The 22,532-nt window shown below is 36.7% G+C and overlaps 1 protein-coding gene across 1 annotated transcript in view; it reads left to right on the top strand.

Moving 5' to 3' along the window:
- The first annotated feature begins 1,817 nt into the window (after positions 1 to 1,817).
- The window catches only part of LOC133325029 (uncharacterized), a 58,852-nt gene continuing 38,137 nt past the window's right edge, over positions 1,818 to 22,532 (top strand). Inside the window, exon 1 of the mRNA XM_061533856.1 lies at positions 1,818 to 2,061. Within this exon, the coding sequence (XP_061389840.1) occupies positions 1,818 to 2,061 (244 nt within the window). The remainder of the gene's footprint in view (positions 2,062 to 22,532) is intronic.

Below are 22,532 nucleotides of genomic sequence, written 5' to 3'. Positions count from 1 at the left end.
AAGCTATAGGAAGAACATCACATGCAGCTCTCCTATAGGAAGATTAATACCTCCATGTATTCCATAGGAAGATGAATACCAGCAGCTGTTCCATAGAAGGAAGAATATGTGCAGCTCTTCAACAGGAATAATAATAAGATTTTTTTTCTATAGAAATAAATCCTCAGCCACTTAGGATGACTTTTTGCTATAGGAAAAAAACCTTGGCCACAGAGGATGATTTTTTCCTATAGGAAAAAATCCCTCAGCCACTAAGGAAGATTTATCACTATAGAAAAAATTCTCCGCCACTGAGGAAGATTTTCTTATAGGAAAAAATTACACAGCAACTGAGGAAGGCCTTTTCCGATAGGAAAAAAATCGTCAGTCAGCAAGGAAAACTTTATTCTATAGGAGAAAAACTATGTTCTTGAGAAAAAATGTTTCTTATTGGAAAACATTTCAACAATTGAAGAAGACTTTCTTCTTATAGGAAAAAATTCCTAGTAAGACTCCTATAGGAAAAATCCTCAGCCAGCGAATTTTTTTTATTGGAAAAAATCCGAGAAAAAATATCTCTGCCGTTGAGAAATAATTTTTCTTTTTGGAAAGTATTTCTCAGGCACTGAGAAGGTCTTTTTCTTATAGGAAAACATTCTTCATACTTCAGAGGAACTTTTCATTTTTTATTGACCTAATAAACTGTACTACCCTCCTATAAGGAATAGTGTTATTTTTTCCCAAAAAACCCTTGTCGTAAACTTACGATGATCAAGTGCTATTTTCTATATTCCGTACGTGCGTGGGTGTGAGTTCGGCTTGGTCGATTCTTCAGTGAAAACTTTGAGACGACAGTCAAGTATAATTTATGAAATTTTATTTGTAACCAAACTAAGGCTCGCGCACACACACACATACATACAAATGCAACATATTTTCTAGAGCTATTTTTTACTAAGACAAAAAATAATATTTTTCCAGCTTTGGCGTCAAAAATAAAGAAGTCAACCATCCACAGTCATCTTGACGGTGTTGGGTGTCATCACTAATTAGTGGCTGGGAATTTGCTATTTTATTCCTCAAGAGTGCCTCGTGAAAAAAACAAACTCTAATGATTGTCAGCGTTTAATGAAGTGCAACGGAAAAACAACTTCAACTTCATGAAGATGCTCGCGAGAGAAAAAAAAAACTATCCTCTGAAGTGGGTAACTGTTGCTGAAGCAAAATTAGAAGAAAAAAGAATATAAATGGAATTTGGAGTCACAAGTGGCTTTTGTCGATGACAAACATTAAATAGGAGAAAATTCATAAGGTTAGCTGGAGCATATTTTTCCTATAAGAAAAAGTCTTCTCCAGTGGCTGAGGACATTTTTTTCCTATAAGAAAATTTATTCTCCCGAGGCTGAGGAATTTTTTTTCCTATGGAACAAGTCTTCCCCAGTGGCTGTGTTGTAAATATTGAATGTCCGCGTTACGGACTTCCAACACACAACATACACGAGCCGAGTAATTGCGATTAGTTCGCTTAGTGTGACCTACACACAGACTGTAAATATTCTTAGTCTTAAGTTTTCTTGTCTAGTGTGTAAGTTGTACATAATCACTCTCAATAAAGCCGCCAGCCAGAGCACAACATGTCTTTCCTTTCATCCACGGAGCAGAGCAAGAATTATACTTTCAACAGGTTATGGGCCCAGTCACCCCAAGCGTAGCAGTCATAGCTAAGACCCAGAATCGCTGTGAGGGAAGAATAAATAGTGTACCCAGGATCACTCTGATGGAGATAGAAATACTAAGTGTATAAGTGTCCGGCAGTAATTTGACGAAGTTTACGTAAAATGGTTATTCGTGTGTCGAATACCAACCCCGGAAAAAGAGTGCATCCAGTAAGCCTAGTGGATTGTGTGAGTCCAATGGTTAGCTGTGTGTCGGCAACCAAGGCAGCTCGTTACAGTGTGTCAGTAACGATGGAGCTTGGACTACACAAGGAAAGAAAGTGGACAGTGACCGATCTGTGTGATCGAAGTGTGCAAAACAAAAAGGGCATTGAGAGTCATTCCAGTTTGTATAACCGAGTGTCGGGTACGTTATGTCGTGTGTCGACAACGTACGCATCTGGAATCATGCATGTGTTGCATTGGAGTTGTCAGAGGACAATTATGGCTGGTAAAATCTGCGAAGGAAATCAGTGCTGGTCCACCAATGTGTTTGGTAGGAGATTTCTATTGAAGAGGCAGATTGGAAAACTCGAGCAAAGAGTGAATGGCAACAACAAAAGCAGGGTGCGATTGCCGAGGCGCACAAGAAGAATTCAGCAACAACAACGCAGGTAGTGATAAAAATAGTTCGCGCACAAGTAGTGGCAGCAGAGGCCCAGACAGCGAAAAAGGTCGAGCAGCGAAATCCCCATGAGCATGCGTACACCGTTAGTGAAGTGATTGACAACAATTCAAACAAGAGCATTGTGTGTTTGCCTTACGGTGTGACGACGAATTTGCGATGCGTAAATTGTTTACGAGAAGTCTCTGGCGGAATGGAAGGGGTAGGCTCAAATATCGTGTTGATTGTGTACCTGCAAGTCAATGTAATGACGGTTGACAATGAAGCGGTAAAGATGTCGTAAAGAAAAATGTGCGCAGATTGACGACGAGCAATTGGAGTTTGCTGACCGCAAGAGGGGAGTTGTATTTGTAATCAGAATGTGTTTCTGCAGAGAACAAAACAACCCGATGTGCCAATACCGTTACGGTCAAAATGATGGGGAGAGCCCACATCGGACGGTGTCAAATGAGTTTCGATGGCAGTGCTGAGTGCACAGTTAGGTCAACTTTTGTCGAACCCGTGGAGGGGGACAAGAAGCAGGAGGAGCTGAACATATTTAAGAAAAATATTTTGTGTATTTGTTTTGTAATGTGTTTACAAATTTTGAATGTAAATAAAGAAATGTTTTGAGAGATGTTGATTAGGGCTTGTATGTATGTGTGTTGAGGAGGAGTGTTGTAAATATTGAATGTCCGCGTTACGGACTTCCAACACACAACATACACGAGCCGAGTAATTGCGATTAGTTCGCTTAGTGTGACCTACACACAGACTGTAAATATTCTTAGTCTTAAGTTTTCTTGTCTAGTGTGTAAGTTGTACATAATCACTCTCAATAAAGCCACCAGCCAGAGCACAAGTGTCTTTCCTTTCATCCACTAGAAGCAGAGCAAAAATAATACTTTCAACAGGCTGAGGATTTCTTTTCCTATAAGAAAAAGTCGTACTCAGTGGATGAAGAATTTTTTTTCTATAGGAAAAAGTCATCCTCATTAGCTGAGGAATTTTTTCCTACAGGAAAAATTTGTCCTCAGTGGGTGAGGAATTTTTTACTATAGAAAAATTTTATCCTCAGTGACAGAGAAAATTTTTCCTACTGGAAAAATCTTCCTCAGTGACTGAGGATTTTTTTCCTATTAGAAAAAGTGTTCCTCAGTAGCTGAGGATTTTTTATATAGGAAAAAGTCTTCCTCAGCGGCTGAAGAATTTTTTCCTATAGGAAAAAGTCATCCTCAATGGCTCAGGATTTGTTTCCTATAGGAAAAACTCTTCCTCAGTGGCTGAGAAATTTTCAATAGGAAAAAGTTTTACTTAAAAGGTGGTGCATTTTTTCTTAATTAGAAAAATTCTTCCTCTGTGACTGAGGAATTCTTTTCAATAGGAAAAGTTCTTCCACAGTTTTGCTATTGGAAAAAGTTTTCTTAAGTCATTGAGGTTTTTTTCTAATAGGAAAAAACCTTCAATGGATGTGAAATGATTTCCTATTGGAGAAAGTCTTCCTCAGTCACTGAGGATTTTTTCCTATAGGAAAAAGTCTTTTTCAGTCACTAAAGAATTTTCTATTACAGGGAAAATCCTTCCTCAGTGATGCGACATTTTTTCCAATAGGAATAAATCTTCTTCTATTATTTTCCTATAGGAAAAGTTTTCCTCAATAGGAAAAAGTTCCAATAGGAAAAAGTCTTCATTAGTGCCGGTGGAAATTTTTCCTAAGAAAAAGTCATTTTCAGTCGCTGAGGATTTTTTTCTATAGGAAAACGCTGAGGAGTGGCTGAGGATTTTTTCCCAATTGGAAAAAGTCTTCCTCAAAGGCTGGGGGTTTTTCCAATGGGAAAGAGTATTCAAGAGTGAATGAGATTATTTTAACTTAAGGAAAAATCTTCCTTTGCGGAATTTGTTCCTATTGGAAAAATATCTTTCTCAGTTACTGAGGAATTTTTTCAGATTTTTTCCTATTGGAAAAGTCTTTCTCATTGAATGATTTTTTTTTCTTATAGGATAAATCTTACTAATTAGGCTTAAAGTTTCCATAATCTTTAATTGATTTTATTTCCTTCTCATTTCCCAAATCCAATTCCATTATTCTCCCCCTCGAACTGTTCGCCTTATGATTACTGGTCCCCAGATTATTGGCTACTTAAATAACTCGCATTTAAAATTCTCCATTTTTGTCCATTCTTTGGTTTCTTTTTAATTTTTGTTGTTATTCCTAATTATCGTTTATTATCTACCATTTTCATTTAATTGTTTTTTTTCTTTCTTCAAAGTGGGGGTGTCATGATTAATGTATTTTTAACGGTAGCCAAAAATACGAAGGAACTCCACCTTCCCCCTATTTATTTGTATTATTTTTTGTGTTTTGCAAAAGTTCCGTTTAAGTTTTCATCCCGCCAGATTACAAAGGAATTTGGGTTAATGTCTGTTCTTTTTCGATTTTTTTTGGTTTTGAAAATTAGAGTTGTACAACGAAATTGAATGAAATGTCTGCTGAGCCAATGTTTTGGTTACGGTGACCACACAGAACGACACACACACGGTAGAATCCCCTCTTCTTTCTTCGGACTCTTTCATATGGCAAAAGTTTTAGTTTCGAAATTAACGATAATTAGTTTGGTTTTCTTTTCTTTATGACTTGGATTAAATTTAACTTAAAATGTAATCAAAACGGACCGAACCGAGACACACACACACAGAAAGGTCTCCGTTTGGAATTATGACCATGCGACAGGATATATATGGGATTTAAAATAGATTAGATTAATGATACGTGGAGGGTAAATTGACAAAAAATTTAGAATAAATAGAATTTGATATAATTAGTAGTAAAAACTAAGTAATTAGCATGATAGGAATTTAAATAATTTAAAAAAAGTTCCAATAGAAAAAAAAACTTTGAAGCTTTTCCAATAGGAAAAATGCTTCCTTATGTACTGAGGAATTTTTTCCAATAGGAAAAATACTTCCTTGCTGAGGATTTTTTTCCAATAGGAAAAAATTGAGAATTTCTTTCCAATTGGAAAAATACGTTTTTGTGCCTGAAGATTTTTTTCCAATAGGAAAAAGTCTTCTTTAGGGACTGAGGAATTTTTCCTATAGCAAAATGTGTTCCTCTGGTGCTGGGGATTTTTCCCTAAATTCTTTCTCAGGGGCTTCAATAGGAAAAATTCTTGATTAGGTGTTGAGGAATTGTTTCCACTAGGAAAAATTGTTCCTTAGGTGCTGAGGAAGAATTTTCCAATAAGAAAAAATTCTTCCTTATGTACTGAGGATTTTTTTCCAATGGGAAAAATACTTCCTTAGGTGCTTAGGATTTTTTCCAATCAGAAAAATTCTTCCTTATGTACTGAGGAATTTGCTTCCAATAGGAAAAATGTTTCCTTAGGTGCTGAGGAATTTTTTACAAAAGGAAAAATTCCACCTTAGGGCTTGAGAAGTTTTTTCAAATAAGAAAAATACTTTATTTTTGCCTGAAGATTTTTTTCCAATAGGAAAAAGTCTTTTTGAGGGGCTAAGGAATTTTTCCTATAGCAAAATGTGTTCCTCTGGTGCTGGGGATTTTTTCCTAGTAGGAAAAATTCTTTCTCATGGGCTGAAGAGTTTTTTCCAATAGGAAAAATTCATTTTCAGGGGCTGAAGAGTTTTTTTCCAATAGGAAAAATTCTTCATTAGGTGCTGTCCTCAGCAAAAGTCTTCCTTATGTACTGAGGAATTTTTTTTCAATAGAAAAAATTCTTCCTTATGTACTGAGGAATTTTTTCCAATAGGAAAATTTCTTCCTTAGGGCTTGAGAATTTTTTCCAATAGGAAAAATACTTTTTTGTGCCAAAAGAGTTTTTTCCAATAGGAAAAAATCTTATTTAGGGACTGAAGAATATTTCCTATAGGAAAAAGTTTCTTTCTCAGGGACTGAAGAGTTTTTTCCAATAGGAAAAATACTTTCTCAGGGGCTGAAGCGTTAGGAAAAATTTTTCCTTAGGGCTTGAAAAAAGTAGTCCTCTATAGAAAAAAGTAGTCCTCAGGGACCTGAGGAATTTTTTTCTATAGAAAAAAGACACCTCAGGGACCAGAGGAATTTTTTTCTATAGAAAAAAGACACCTCAGGGCCTGAGGAATTTTTTTCTATAGAAAAGACACCTCAGGGACCTGAGGAATTTTTTTCTATAGAAAAAAGTAGTCCTCAGGGACCTGAGGAATTTTTTTCTATAGAAAAAAGTAGTCCTCAGGGACGTGAGGATTTTTTTCTATAGAAAAAAGTAGTCCTCAGGGACCTGAGGATTTTTTTCTATAGAAAAAAGTAGTCCTCAGGGACCTGAGGACTACTTTTTTGTTGAAAGTATAAATCTTGCTCTGCTCCGTGGATGAAAGGAAAGACATGTGCTCTGGCTGGCGGCTTTATTGAGAGTGATTATGTACAACTTACACACTAGACAAGAAAACTTAAGACTAAGAATATTTACAGTCTGTGTGTAGGTCACACTAAGCGAACTAATCGCAATTACTCGGCTCGTGTATGTTGTGTGTTGGAAGTCCGTAACGCGGACATTCAATATTTACAACACTCCTCCTCAACACACATACATACAAGCCCTAATCAACATCTCTCAAAACATTTCTTTATTTACATTCAAAATTTGTAAACACATTACAAAACAAATACACAAAATATTTTTCTTAAATATGTTCAGCTCCTCCTGCTTCTTGTCCCCCTCCACGGGTTCGACAAAAGTTGACCTAACTGTGCACTCAGCACTGCCATCGAAACTCATTTGACACCGTCCGATGTGGGCTCTCCCCATCATTTTGACCGTAACGGTATTGGCACATCGGGTTGTTTTGTTCTCTGCAGAAACACATTCTGATTACAAATACAACTCCCCTCTTGCGGTCAGCAAACTCCAATTGCTCGTCGTCAATCTGCGCACATTTTTCTTTACGACATCTTTACCGCTTCATTGTCAACCGTCATTACATTGACTTGCAGGTACACAATCAACACGATATTTGAGCCTACCCCTTCCATTCCGCCAGAGACTTCTCGTAAACAATTTACGCATCGCAAATTCGTCGTCACACCGTAAGGCAAACACACAATGCTCTTGTTTGAATTGTTGTCAATCACTTCACTAACGGTGTACGCATGCTCATGGGGATTTCGCTGCTCGACCTTTTTCGCTGTCTGGGCCTCTGCTGCCACTACTTGTGCGCGAACTATTTTTATCACTACCTGCGTTGTTGTTGCTGAATTCTTCTTGTGCGCCTCGGCAATCGCACCCTGCTTTTGTTGTTGCCATTCACTCTTTGCTCGAGTTTTCCAATCTGCCTCTTCAATAGAAATCTCCTACCAAACACATTGGTGGACCAGCACTGATTTCCTTCGCAGATTTTACCAGCCATAATTGTCCTCTGACAACTCCAATGCAACACATGCATGATTCCAGATGCGTACGTTGTCGACACACGACATAACGTACCCGACACTCGGTTATACAAACTGGAATGACTCTCAATGCCCTTTTTGTTTTGCACACTTCGATCACACAGATCGGTCACTGTCCACTTTCTTTCCTTGTGTAGTCCAAGCTCCATCGTTACTGACACACTGTAACGAGCTGCCTTGGTTGCCGACACACAGCTAACCATTGGACTCACACAATCCACTAGGCTTACTGGATGCACTCTTTTTCCGGGGTTGGTATTCGACACACGAATAACCATTTTACGTAAACTTCGTCAAATTACTGCCGGACACTTATACACTTAGTATTTCTATCTCCATCAGAGTGATCCTGGGTACACTATTTATTCTTCCCTCACAGCGATTCTGGGTCTTAGCTATGACTGCTACGCTTGGGGTGACTGGGCCCATAACCTGTTGAACTTAATTCTGGCTTGTCTGCTCGCTTGTCAAATAAATGACGTCTGCTTCTTGTGGTTGCTATTTACAGAGTGATTTATTTACAACTTAAAAGCTACTTAGGTACACTTAAGTCTAAGAATGTTATATGTCTAGAGTGTGTGTTTCGCACTCTGCGATCTCCACACAGTTACTCTGGGTTGTGTGTTGTAACATACGTAACGTGTGAATTCAATAACTTCAACACTTCCCCTCAACACACATACCCAGACACTATCCAAACCAAAAATCAAAATATTCTTTATTTATTTCTTTCGGTAAACACATTACATTTTTATACCTAACTTATTTGCAACCATTACTCATGTCTTGGCTTCCCCTGAATCCCATATTTATAACGGCTCGACAATATTCGACCTAACGGTGCATCCACGTTGTTGTTTTCTAAAAACATTCGACTCTTTTTGATGCTGAGGGCTCCCCCCTCTTTGTCGACCGTAACGGTTTCTGCACTTCTTTACATTTGTTGTTGCTGCAGCCATAAACACCTTCTTCTTTGGGTTGTTGATCAGAAACACGTTCCCCACTCTTCTCGCTGTCAGCACAATTTTACCGTTGTCAATTACCTTCGCACATTTATTCCCAAATTTGACGTCGTGAATCGCCGCTACTCTACCTACCGATATGAAATTGCATTGTAGTTTCGGCACATACAACACGTCGTTGAGCACAACGTCCCCATCATTGATCCGCACTCTCCCCTTCCCCTTTGCTACAATTGTTTTTTCACCAGCTAGGGAGATTACTTCTCGATGCTCCTCAAATGTCGAAAACAAACTTCGATCACAACACATGTGTGAGGAAGCACCGCTATCTAAACACCAGACCTTTTTATTGACGTTGTTGTTGTCGATCGCCGCTAAACTTGTGTACGCATGCTCACCCTTTTGCTCTGCCTTTTTGCATTGAGCAGCGTAATGGCCTCTGCCGCCACAGTTGAAGCAGTTGTTGTTATTGTGTGTGCGGGATCCTCTATACCTGCTACCTGCGTTGTTGTTGGGACTTTGCCTATTTGCGTTGTTATTTCTTCTATTGTTGTTGTTGTGATTTCTGCGATGTGCGTTGTGTTTAACGCTATTCTTGTTGTTGGGATTTGCACTATTTTCGTTGTATTTCTTACTGTTGGGGTTCCATTTATTGTGCGCCATAAATGCCTTTGTGGAATTTTCTGTTGTGATGCCCATTGCCGTTTTTCTTCTCTCACTTTCCTCGGCTAACTTTACCTTTAGAGCAGACAATGTTGGTAAAGTGTCCCCTGACTCTAGCGCAACCACGAAATTCTCGTATGAGCTGGGAAGACTGGCGAGGATCATAATTACTAACAGATCTTCACACAGCTCTATACCTGCCTCTGCCAATCTATCCACGACTGATGTGAATTCGCAAAGGTACTCCTGCACAGCATCGTGCTCTTCCATTTTCAAGCTAATCATCTTCTTGAATAGAGATACCTTTCTGATTGGCCCTTTTGGTCTGTGTATTTCTGACAGACTTTTCCAAGCCGTCTTGCAGTTCTTGATATATGACAACTGAACTGCAGTGATGCTGAGTATAATTGTTGCCATTGCCTTTTCATCATTTTTCTTCCACTCAGCATTTTTCACGGCATTCACTTCATCGGCGACCACTTCCCATAGATCTTGGTGGATCAGCACACTCTTCATTTGAAGATTCCATGATTCATAGTTGTCCTCCGACAATTTTTCTATATTGAACATGGACGACATTTTTCCTTTTCTTTTCTATCGACACACGATGAATTTCAAACCGACACACAGTTTTGCAATAAAAATGTCTTCTTACTGTCCACGCACTTTTAATTTAATATTTATATTTCACTTCGCTGGGCATCCACTTTCAATTTCGTCTACTTCTGCGTAGTTCTGAAATTCACTATCTCCTTCAAAGATCTCCTGGGCCCATAACCTGTTGAAAGTATAATTCTTGCTCTGCTCCGTGGATGAAAGGAAAGACATGTTGTGCTCTGGCTGGCGGCTTTATTGAGAGTGATTATGTACAACTTACACACTAGACAAGAAAACTTAAGACTAAGAATATTTACAGTCTGTGTGTAGGTCACACTAAGCGAACTAATCGCAATTACTCGGCTCGTGTATGTTGTGTGTTGGAAGTCCGTAACGCGGACATTCAATATTTACAACATTTTTTCTATAGAAAAAAATTCCTCAGGTCCCTGAGGTGTCTTTTCTATAGAAAAAAATTCCTCAGGCCCTGAGGTGTCTTTTTTCTATAGAAAAAAATTCCTCTGGTCCCTGAGGTGTCTTTTTTCTATAGAAAAAAATTCCTCAGGTCCCTGAGGACTACTTTTTTCTATAGAGGACTACTTTTTTCAAGCCCTAAGGAAAAAATTTTTCCTAACGCTTCAGCCCCTGAGAAAGTATTTTTCCTATTGGAAAAAACTCTTCAGTCCCTGAGAAAGAAACTTTTTCCTATAGGAAATATTCTTCAGTCCCTAAATAAGATTTTTTCCTATTGGAAAAAACTCTTTTGGCACAAAAAAGTATTTTTCCTATTGGAAAAAATTCTCAAGCCCTAAGGAAGAAATTTTCCTATTGGAAAAAATTCCTCAGTAGTCCTCAGGGAACTGAGGATTTTTTTTGTATAGAAAATATGTAGTCCTCAGGGATTTGAGGAATTTTTTTTATATTTATTTATTTTTTTATATATTCCTCTGGGACCTGAAGGAATTTTTCTCTATAAAAAAAGAGGTCCTCAGGGACCTGAAGGAATTTTTTTCTAAAGAAAAAGAGGTCCTCAGGGATCTGAGGAATTTTTTTTATAGAAAAAATGTGGTCCTCAGGGACCTGTGGAATTTTTTCTATAAAAACCTGGGTTCTCAGGCTTCTGCGGATTTTTTTCTTGTATCCGCATTTGTATCTCTCTTTGTTCGGAAATGAGAATTGTCCTTTTTTTGGTAATTATTGTGTTTCCATGCCATTTAATAAATTTCCGTTTATCTCTTTTGCCAAGATTTGGTTGGGAACCAACAACAATAAAAAAGTGGTCCACCGTTTGGCAATTTATTAAATTTTTATGTTTACTTTTGTTTTAGCCCATTATTATCTTTGTAATCTGTTTCTAGTCGGTTGCATTTGCCATTTCTAATTTTTACCTTTTTAATGCCAAGCCAAAGCCAAGGTGGGGGTTTAGGGTGGTGGGGATGTGCGTTATGGCTAAGGCTAAAAATCATGGGCTGACTGAGATCCCTTAAAATGTAACCACAACGTCTTTTAATGTCTATTTTATTTGGTTGAGGGATTTTTTTTGGTTAAGGGTGAAGGATGAGGTTGGTGGCGCCCAACTTGGGGGTTGTTTTAGTGAAATTCCTAGACATCCACAAAGTTAATTATTTCCCCATTAATTTTGTCTACAAAATGGTGAAATGGTTGTAAGGGAAAGGGGTTTGGGATTCTTTGGGCTCAGAGTTGATGTGAAAAGCTAAGGGAAATTGAGGTATTGAAGATTTAGATTTTTCCTTTGTTGAAGGAAATTGTGACAAAATGTTTCTTTTTTTATTCGGGAAAAAATTGAAATGTTCAAATAAAACTTATCAAGACGGACATAATAATCAAAATTCTCAACACAATGGCAAATAACCAAACAATGTTCGGGAAAAACACTTATTTTTGCTGTTTAACGAAGCAAACATTTGCTGCGAACGAAGAGGAGGATGAGGATATAAAAAACCCTAGAACAGAACGAGAATAATATCAACAACCATGAAAGGATGTTCCAGCAGAGTGGCAAAGATAGTTTTTTATGGCTGATGCAACTACACTGCACAGGAAAAATATAATTCCAACACTCCTCCACCCTCACATAAAAACTGCAATGAAAAAAAGGAGTAGAATCTCCCAACCTCCCCCATGGCCACAAAGAACAAATGTTCAAAGCCACAATTGGTATTGAAGTCTATTTTATAACATTTTGTCTTTTACAATAGACACGATGGATGGCTGAACAACCAGCCAGCTAACCAACCAACCGATCCGACTGACCGACCGACCGACCACAACAGGACGTGGCTAATTTAACAAAACCAGAAAAAAAATCGAAAAAATACTGAAACGAGGTAAATGCTCACGGAAGCATAAAAAACTCAGTGCATTCGAATGGACCCAGGTATATAACCAAGCGCAAGAATTATAATAAAATTTACCTTGGCGTTAAATTAAAATTCGCCAGCACCAACAACACCAATACAATAACAACATGAAACAGTGTCAGTGTATATTTTTCATTGTATTCATCACAAGCAGAAACAAATCAAATAAACAACAATTTCAAGAGGTATTGAAATGAAACGCACGCCCCAAAAAAAAAAAATGCTACAAAGTTGTAAAGGGGAGAGGGGATGGCAAAAAAAAAACACCCAAATGTAATAAAAATATTTGTATTGAAATAAATTTAAATTTCGCCTTTTGATTATATTTACAAATAACTCGTTTTTTATGGGATAACCACTTAAACCTCAACTACATAATGTTTTGTTGTTGTACACAACAACAACAAAAACTGAAATTGTCATAACTATACAGTAGAGGGGAAAATATATAAAATTGTATTTATAGAAAAAAGACACCTCAGTGAACTGAGGAATTTTTTTCTATAGAAAAAAGACACCTCAGCTCCCTGAGGAAAAGACACGTCTGGGACCTGAGGAATTATTTTCTATAGAAAAAAGTCTTCCTCAGTGACTGAGGAATTTTTTCCCTATAAGAAAAGTAGACTTCATTCGCTGAGGATTTTTTTTCTGTAGGACAAAGTCTTCCTCAGTGGTTGAGGAATATTTTACTATAAGAAAAATCTTCCTCAGAGGCTGAAGAATTTTTTCCTATAGAAAAAAAAACTTCCTCAGGTGTTAAGAAATTTTTTCCTATAGGAAAAAGTCTTTCTCAGTGCCATAGGATTTTTTTCCTACAGGAAAAAGTCTTTCTCAGTGACTGAGGATTTTTTTCCTACAGGAAAAAGTCTTCCTCAGTGGCTGAGGATTTTTTTCCTATAGAAAAAAGTCTTCCTCATTGGCTGAGGAATTTTTTCCTATAGGAAAAAGTCTTCCTCAGTGGCTGAGGAATTTTTTCCACAGTGGCTGAGGTTTTTTTTCCTATAGGAATTTTTTCCTATAGGGAATAGTCTTCCTCAGTGGCTGAGGATTTTTTTCCTATAGGAAAAGGTTCTCAGTGTCTGAGGATTATTTATAGGAGGATTTTTTTCCTATAGGAAAAACTTTTCCTCTGTGACTGAGGAATTTTTTTTCCTATAAGAAAAGTCTTCCTCTGTGACTGAAGAATTTTTTTCATATAAGAAAAATCTTCATCAGATGCTGAGGAATTTTTTTCCTATGCGAAGAAAACTTTCAGATACTGAGTCTTCTTCAGGGCCTCAGAAATTTTTTCTATAAGAAAAAAGTATTTTTGAGGGGCTGAGTATTGTTTTCCTTTCCTTTTTTGGGCTTATCAACAGGCGGGAATTTTTTAAAATATTTTTTGTGGCATGGCTGCAGAAAAAATTTTAATTTTTAATTTTTAAACCAGTAAGCGGAGCAGTATAGTCGTACGGAGCCGACCATTCGATACCCTACACAACTACCACAGAACTCTATCTTTCTGGAGATTTTTATTCCGAGCCTGGGTAATATTTCGTGATAGTTGCAAGCTCTTGCCCGGTTAGAGGTCAACAGAACCTCTTCCTTACACTGACATATTTTCCGAATATTACTATTATTATTATTATGCAGTACAGCCCTTCTAATTACTTGTTCATATTCCCTTTACCGTGGCTTCTGTTGTGATGTTCGGCTTAGAATTGTGGCCTATATATCGACTCGAAAAATTACAAAAAATTTAAGTTTTAAGTCCACTTCATCCCAAAATTATTATCTGATCATCACTGAAAATTATAGGCGTTGTCCTTCGCCATAACTGGAACTTCATGGAACATTTCAAAGCGATCAGCGCTATATTTCCGTCCTCTAGTGTGGTAATGGTTTGTTAAATAATATCTGAATACGTAAGCACCTGTAAATATTTACATGTAACTCCCACATCCGAGTACATACGACAACGTAATTGGAATCATTTTGAAGGTCAACCACTCCTCTTGGATACACTATGAACTTCTCCGGTCTATATTCTTCAGGGGTATATATATACGCTATAGAATACAAATTTTGTAATTTTTCACACAAAAGTCAGGATCCATTTGACTCGCTAAATATTGAACGATCTTTATCAAGACTGGCATGCTCATTCTTTGGGCCGGACCCCCTCTCCATGTAAAGTTTCACGAAAATCAGATCAGAATTGCGGCCTCTGGAGCTGCCATCCCCTGAATATTAACTGATATTTACCAAAATAATAGGGGTCTTCATTGGGCCGAACCCATCGCATATTCAAAATGTCGTGAAGGTTGGTCCATAACTGTGGCCTGTATTGTGTTTACAAATTATACATGCCTAGATCGACTCAGCTAGTCGAGATATTACGATCGGTATACTTAAAGGTGGGTCTTGGACTAATATTTCGCGGTGTTACAAACTCTTGGGGCTGCACAAAGCTATAGTACTCTGACAACATAGTTGTGTAGGGTATAAAAATCAAGCCCTATGATAGCTACTTGGATTTTTTTTAAAAAAAGCTTGCTTTTAATATCTACATAAAAAATATTTTTAAAATTATTTTTGTTGTACTGTATATTGGTTTATATATTTAAAAAATAAAAAAAAACTTTCCATACATTTTATTTTACACTTAAATCACTTTATTGTATTGGATGTTATTGTTTTTGTTGTTTTCATACTATTGTTTATTATCATATTCAAATTGTATGGTTATTTTTGTGTGTGCAATATATATATATATATATAACAATAAAATGTAATAAACAATATTGTAACAAATAGTTTTTTTTTCGGTCTCACTGGCATATAACAAATTACAAAAATAAAAACTGCAGCAACAACAACAACGACGAGGAAACAACTTTATAACAAACAAAAGAGGAATAATACTTTGTCGTTTAAATAGAATTCGTAACAATGCCAGTCAAAGCAGTCAGTTAGCCAAACAGCAACAACTACAACAGCAATCAAATATATGCACTCAACTATATGCACACACACACACTCTGACACATAAGTTGCACTTTGATTATACCACCGTTGAGAGATTTAACAACAATTCCAACACCAACAACAAAAAAAAAAATAAATTGTAACAGAATTTGTCAACAACAAAAAAGTTTTAATTACCACTTTTTTGTTGTTGTTTGGTGTTGCAGCTTCTGTTTCGGTGTGTGTGTGTGTTTGTGTGAATGACAAAATCCATAGAATTCAAATCCCATTTGGATAAGTCTCTCCACGCCTCGAATACAACAACTAAAACAATGTTCGTTATTTGTTGGTCTCTATTAAAAAAAAAATATTTTTGTTTATGGGGATTTGATTGTGGGTCACAAGTGAGGTTTTTGTAGTTAGTGTTTGCGATTTTATGTTGTTGTTTTTGTTGCTATTGTTATTATTTTGTAAGCGATTTTTTTGTGTGGAAGTAAGGTGTTAGAATGCAATATTGTATTTGCATTTTTTAAAAATGTTATAGTGATTTTTTATAGTCCTCAGGTCCTGAAGACACTTTTTTCTATAGAAAAAATTTCCTCAGGTCCATGAGGACACTTTTTTTTATAGAAAAAATTTCCTCAGGGACCTGAGGACACTTTTTTCTATAGAAAAAATTTCCTCAGGGACCTGAGGACACTTTTTTCTATAGAAAAAATTTCCTCAAGGACATTCTCTTTTTATATAAAAAACTTAGGTGCCTCAAGACACTTTTTTTCTATAGAAAAAAATTCCTAAGGGACCTGAGGACACTTTTTTCTATAGAAAAAAATTCCTCAGGTCCCTGAGGTCTGTTTTTTCTATAGAAAAAAATTCGTCAAGCCCCTGAGGTCTGTTTTTTCTATAGAAAAAAATTCGTCAAGCCCCTGAGGTCTGTTTTTTCTATAGAAAAAAATTCCTCAGGTCCCTGAGGTGCCTTTTTTCAAATAGAAAAAAATTCCTTAGGTCCCAGAGGTGCCTTTTTTCAAATAGAAAAAAATTCCTCAGGTCCCTGAGGTGCCTTTTTTCAAATAGAACAAAATTCCTCAGGACCCTGAGGTGTCTTTTTTCTATAGAAAAAAATTCCTCAGGACCCTGAGGTGTCTTTTTTCTATAAAAAAAATCCTCAGGACCCTGAGGTGTCTTTTTTCTATAGAAAAAAATTCCTCAGGACCCTGAGGTGTCTTTTTTCTATAGAAAAAAATTCCTCAGGTCCCTGAGGTCTGTATTTTCTATAGAAAAAATCCTCAGGTCCCTGAGGACTACTTTTTTCGATAGAAAAAAATTCCTCAGGTCCCTGAGGTCTGGTTTTTCTATAGAAAAAAATTCCTCAGGTCCCTGAGGTCTGTTTTTTTCTATAGAAAAAAATTCCTCAGGTCCCTGAGGTCTGTTTTTTCTATAGAAAAAAATTCCTCAGGTCCCTGAGGTCTGTTTTTTCTACAGAAAAAATTCCTCAGGCCACCTGAGGTCTGTTTTTTCTATAGAAAAAATTCCTCAGGCCCCCTGAGGTTTGTTTTTTCTATAGAAAAAAAAATCCCTCAGATCCCTGAAGACTACTTTTTTCTATAGAAAAAAATTCCTCAGGTTCCTGAGGACTACTATTTTGTATAAAAAAAAATCCTCAGGTCCTTGAGGTCTGTTTTTTCTATAGAAAAAATTCCTCAGGTCCTCAAAAAAATAAAAAAAACAGAAAACAAAATACTGAATTTTATTTAACCTTAAGCCGAAACAAATCCAAACAAAAAAAATATTCAAGAACATAAGGATTCTTTTTCTATAGAGATGCCTTTTTTATAGAAAAAATATTCTCAGGTCCCTGAGATGTCTTTTTCTATAAAAAAATCGTCTTGTTTCCTGGGGTGTCACTTTTTTATAGGAAAAAAATCCTCAGGTACCTGAGGACACCTTTTTCAATAGAAGAATATATTTCTTTAATTTTCTTCATTTTCCCTAATATTGAAATTTTATTTCTATGCGGTGTTGTGCTGATCTTTGTTATCCCGCTCAATATTTTAACAAGCCCATTGAGTATTATTTAATTAGATGTGGTAGTGTTGATTTTTATTAAAAACTTTGACTAACGAAATTCGGCTTCCATTGACTTCGTAGCAATGCTTATGTTGTTCCTGTCCTTGTAGTGCTATGGTTGTTATAGGTTGCGGATGTTGTTAGACATGGTGTTGGTGTTAAAGTTTTTCGTCTATTGTCGTTGCTGTTGTTGTTGTTATTGCAGTTTTCATTGTTGATTTTATTACTGTGGCTTTAAAGGTTGTAAAAAGTCATTGTAAAGTTGTTTCCGTTTCTGCAAAACAAAAGTTCGCACACACATAGCCACAGAGAGAATTCTGAAGGCGTAACTCGGCTGCCTAGAATTCTATGGCTGTGGTTGTCTTGATGTGTGGAGCTGGTGGCAGTTAAACCCCTTGTTTCGGTTTTTATTGCCTACTTGCTGGCTGGCAGTCAGTCACTCAGTCAGGTTTGGTATTGCCGGTCTGGTATTTAACCCAATCTTATAGTTGTTTCGTTTCTTCGTTCGTTAAACTTTAGTTAAGATATGCATTTCGAAGTTTATGTTTCGAATTGTTGTTGTTGTTGTTGTTTTGGTTAAAGTTCAGCTTGATTGTGTTTAATGTTTACTAGCAGCATTGCTGTTCGGCTGGATGTTTGGTTGACTGGTTGGTTGCATGGATTTTATGCTGCATACTTTGAGGCTGAGTGTTAAGAATGCACTCTTTCCACTGTCTTCCCCCTCTCTCTCTCCAATATATACTTCAGGGAGTTGTTTATAATTGTTAGTGGATGTCTTAAGGAACAAAAAAAAACCAAAACTCAATTTTAACAAGCATACTTTTAGGGGCCACTAAACTAACAAAGGCGGAAATAAGTGTTTAATAAATTGCAGGATAATATAATAGGAGATTTAAATTGATACTCTACCATGAGAAAACAGATAAATCATATCTTAAGATACGTGAGAAACTGAAGGCGATATCCCTTTTAGCCAACCCTTTAAATCTGATCCTTATCTCATATCTCCTCATAATCCCTTAAAATATGCTACACGCTTTTTGTTCCAGTTTTTTTTTTCAATTAACTTTCAACACCTCAAAGTATACTTTATTGTGCACCGATAATCTTAATTTTGTTCTTTTCAACACTTAAAAGTATACTCTATATCATTTCTTTTGATTCTTCTTATCCTCCATACATTATAAAAGCTTTTAAGCTTCTTTTCATACATCTCATTTATTATATACTGATTTGTAACGAAAGAGATATTTTTTGATATTCATATAATTTTCTTGAACGTATTCTCTGGGAACTCAAAAAAAAAAAAAAAAAAAAATCGAAAAAATCCTTGCAATTTATTTTTGGGATTTTCTTTATTAACTCTTTGAGTTTTTTCATTCTTTGGCAAGCAGTAAGAAGATGTAAGTGCCAAAACCAGTAGCACACTACGGACGTGGACAGTGGGAGGAAATCCAACAAATTCTGAAGATTCTAAGAAAAAATCGTCCTCAGAGGCCTGAGAATTAATTTTTTCTTTCATTTTTTCTATAGAAAAAAAAACCTCAGGGCTTTGAGTTGACTTTTTCTATGAAAAAAATTCCCCAGGATCCTGAGGTGACTTTTTTCTATTAAAAAAAAAAAAATTCTTCAGCACCCTGAAGAATTACTTAAAAAAAATCCTCAGGATCCTGAGGTGTCTTTTTTCTAAAAAAAATTCCTCAGGCCCCACTGAGGTGTATTTTTTCTACCAAAAAAAAAAAAAAATCCTCAGGCCCCCCTGGGGTGTCCTTTTTCTACAGAAAAAAATCCTCAGCCCCCCACCCTGAGGTGTCTTTTTTCTATAAAAAAATTCCTCAGGCCCCCCCTGAGTTGTCTTTTTTCTATAGAAAAAAATTCCTCAGGACCCCCTGAGGTGTCTTTTTTCTATAGAAAAAAATTCCTCAGGTCCCTGAGGTGTCTTTTTTCTATAGAAAAAAATTCCTCAGGTCCCCTGAGGTGTCTTTTTTCTATAGAAAAAAATTCCTCAGGTCCCCTGAGGTGTCTTTTTTCTATAGAAAAAAAAATTCCTCAGGTCCCCTGAGGTGTCTTTTTTCTATAGAAAAAAAATTCCTCAGGTCCCCTGAGGTGTCTTTTTTCTATAGAAAAAAAAAATCCTCAGGTCCCCTGAGGTGTCTTTTTTCTATAGAAAAAATTCCTCAGGTCCCCTGAGGTGTCTTTTTTCTATAAAAAAAATTCCTCAGGTCCCCTGAGGTGTCTTTTTTCTATAGAAAAAAATTCGCTCAGGTCCCCTGAGGTGTCTTTTTTCTATAGAAAAAAATTCGCTCAGGTCCCCTGAGGTGTCTTTTTTCTATAGAAAAAAAAAAAATCCTCAGGTCCCCTGAGGTGTCTTTTTTCTATAGAAAAAAATTCCTCAGGCCCCCCTGAGGTGTCTTTTTTCTATAGAAAAAAATTCCTCAGGCCCGCCTGAGGTGTCTTTTTTTTCTATAGAAAAAAATTCCTCAGGCCCCCCTGAGGTGTCTTTTTTCTATAGAAAAAAATTCCTCAGGCCCCCCTGAGGTGTCTTTTTTCTATAGAAAAAAATTCCTCAGGCCCCCCTGAGGTGTCTTTTTTCTATAGAAAAAAATTCCTCAGGCCCCCCTGAGGTGTCTTTTTTCTGTAGAAAAAAAATCCTCAGGCACCCACCTAAGGTGTCTTTTTTCTATAGAAAAAAATTCCTCAGGCCCCCCTGAGGTGTCTTTTTTCTATAGAAAAAAATTCCTCAGGCCCCCCTGAGGTGTCTTTTTTCTATAGAAAAAAATTCCTCAGGCCCCCCTGAGGTGTCTTTTTTCTATAGAAAAAAATTCCTCAGGCCCCCTGAGGTGTCTTTTTTCTATAGAAAAAAATTCCTCAGGCCCCCCTGAGGTGTCTTTTTTCTATAGAAAAAAATTCCTCAGGCCCCCCTGAGGTGTCTTTTTTCTATAGAAAAAAATTCCTCAGGCCCCCCCTGAGGTGTCTTTTTTCTATAGAAAAAAAAATCCTCAGGCTCCCCCTGAGGTGTCTTTTTTCTATAGAAAAAAATTCCTCAGGCCCCCCTGAGGTGTCTTTTTTCTATAGAAAAAAATTCCTCAGGCCCTCCTGAGGTGTCTTTTTTCTATAGAAAAAAATTCCTCAGGCACCGGAGGTGCTTTTTTTCTAAAGAAAAAAATTCCTCAGATCATTGAGGGCACATTTTTCTATAGAAAAACATCCTCAGGCCCCTGAGGTGTCTTTTTTCTATAAAAAAAATCCTCAGATCTTTGAGGACACATTTTCTATAGAAAAAAATTCCTCAAGTCCCTGAGGTGTCTCGTTTCATCCCACTGTCTTCCATTTTAACAAGTGTTATAACCAAATCATCTACATATGACACATTTATTAAGGATACTCTTTTAAGATATTTCATACTTAAATCCTGTAATACGTTTTTCTTTATTTCTCTTCGAAGGGTGGTGGTGGTAGAGAGGAGTCGGAAACATAAATTCATTTCTTACTTTGTAATGTCTTGTACATTATCGTGGGAGTTCTACAAACTCTTTGGAATTATTTTGTTATGTGGCTGTGTTTGAGAGTCTTGTGCGGTTTCATGTCAAGGAAACAGGCGCATATCCTTTTGGTCCTTTACGAAGAAACACGTTCCGTTGCACACACACTCACACACAGAAATAAAAATTTTATGCAAAATGCATATTTTTCATTTATTCTGTTTTAGAATCGTGTATGAATTCTGTTTTCGTTTCGTTATTTTGGGAAGTTTTCGTGATGATATTCCGCATCTTTGGTGAGGGCTGACATTGTTGTGAGGGTGTTGGGTAGAGAGAAAGAGGAAGCTGCATCCTCGACATGACATGTTGTACAATGTTATGCCGCCACAAGTAATAAGTCACAGCATCAAACATTTAGATTTGTGTTGCTCTTCTTTTTGTGTTTTTCTGTGGAGTCAAGGAGATTCGGGATTAAGGAAATTTGGCAAAGATATAATCCTGGCAATTTTTATACCCTTCACCACAGTGTGATACAGGGTATTATGTCTTTGTGCATATGTTTGTAACAGACAAAAATAATCGAGATATACCCATGTTTCCTTTTGAGAATATGCATAGAATCACTTTCTGAGTTGATTTATGAATGTCCGTCTGTCCGTCCGTCCATGTATTTTTGTGAACAAAGTACAGGTCGCATTTATAATCCGATTTGGATGAAATTTGGCACAGGTCACTTAATTGGCCCAATGACGAACCCTATTGAAAATGGGAAAAATCGGTTCAGATTTAGTTATAGCTCCCATATATTGTTTCGTCCGATTTAAGGTAAATGGTGCACCAAAGTCCCTATATATCTTTCGATTTGCACGAAGTTTGGCACAGAGCACTGAATTAGGTCCAGATTGATGTGTGCTAAGTTTCGAGAAAATCGGATCGGATTTAGATATAGCTCCCATATATTGTTTCGTCCGATTTAAGGTAAATGGTGCACCAAAGTCCCTATATATATCTTTCGATTTGCACGAAGTTTGGCACAGAGTACTGAATTAGGTCCAGAATGATGTGTGCTAAGTTTCGAGAAAATCGGGTCAGATTTATATATAGTTCCTATATATATAGGAGCTATATGAGGTAAATGGGGCCCCAAAGTGCCTATATATCTTTCGATTTGTGGTGAAGGGTATCATATAGTCGGCCCAGTCCGACTTTATTACTTTACTTACTGGTTTTATAATAAAAAATGTCTTCAGCATCCCGAAGATTTTTTTATAGACAAAAATTGTCTTATTTGTTTTTCTATAAGAAAAAAATGTCTTAGGGTCCCTTCGAATTTTGTTCTCTAAGAAAAATATCCTCAGGGTCCTGGCGAATTATTTTCTATAGGAAAAAATATCCTCAGGGTCCTGAATAATTTTTTTCTTAGGAAAAAAATATAGTGTCCTATTGGATCTGACAAATTTGTTTTTCTATAAGAAAAAAATGTCTTAGGGTCCCTTCGAATTTTTTTCTATAGGAAAAATATCCTCAGGGTCCTGACGAATTATTTTCTATAGGGAAAAAATTACTCAGGGTCCTGAATAATTTTTTTCTTAGGAATATAGGGTCGTCTGGGTCCTTACTTTTTTCCTTAAATTTTTTTTCTTTAGGAAAAAATGTCCTCTGAGTCCTGACGAATTTTTTTCTATATAAAAAAATG

This window comes from Musca vetustissima, unplaced genomic scaffold (assembly GCF_032173495.1).
Source record: "Musca vetustissima isolate MV318-11 ecotype Yass unplaced genomic scaffold, APGP_CSIRO_Mvet_v1 utg23952, whole genome shotgun sequence".
Lineage (NCBI taxonomy): Eukaryota > Metazoa > Arthropoda > Insecta > Diptera > Muscidae > Musca > Musca vetustissima.
Note: the sequence above shows the minus strand (reverse complement) of the source record. Positions and strands in the feature narration are given on the sequence as shown.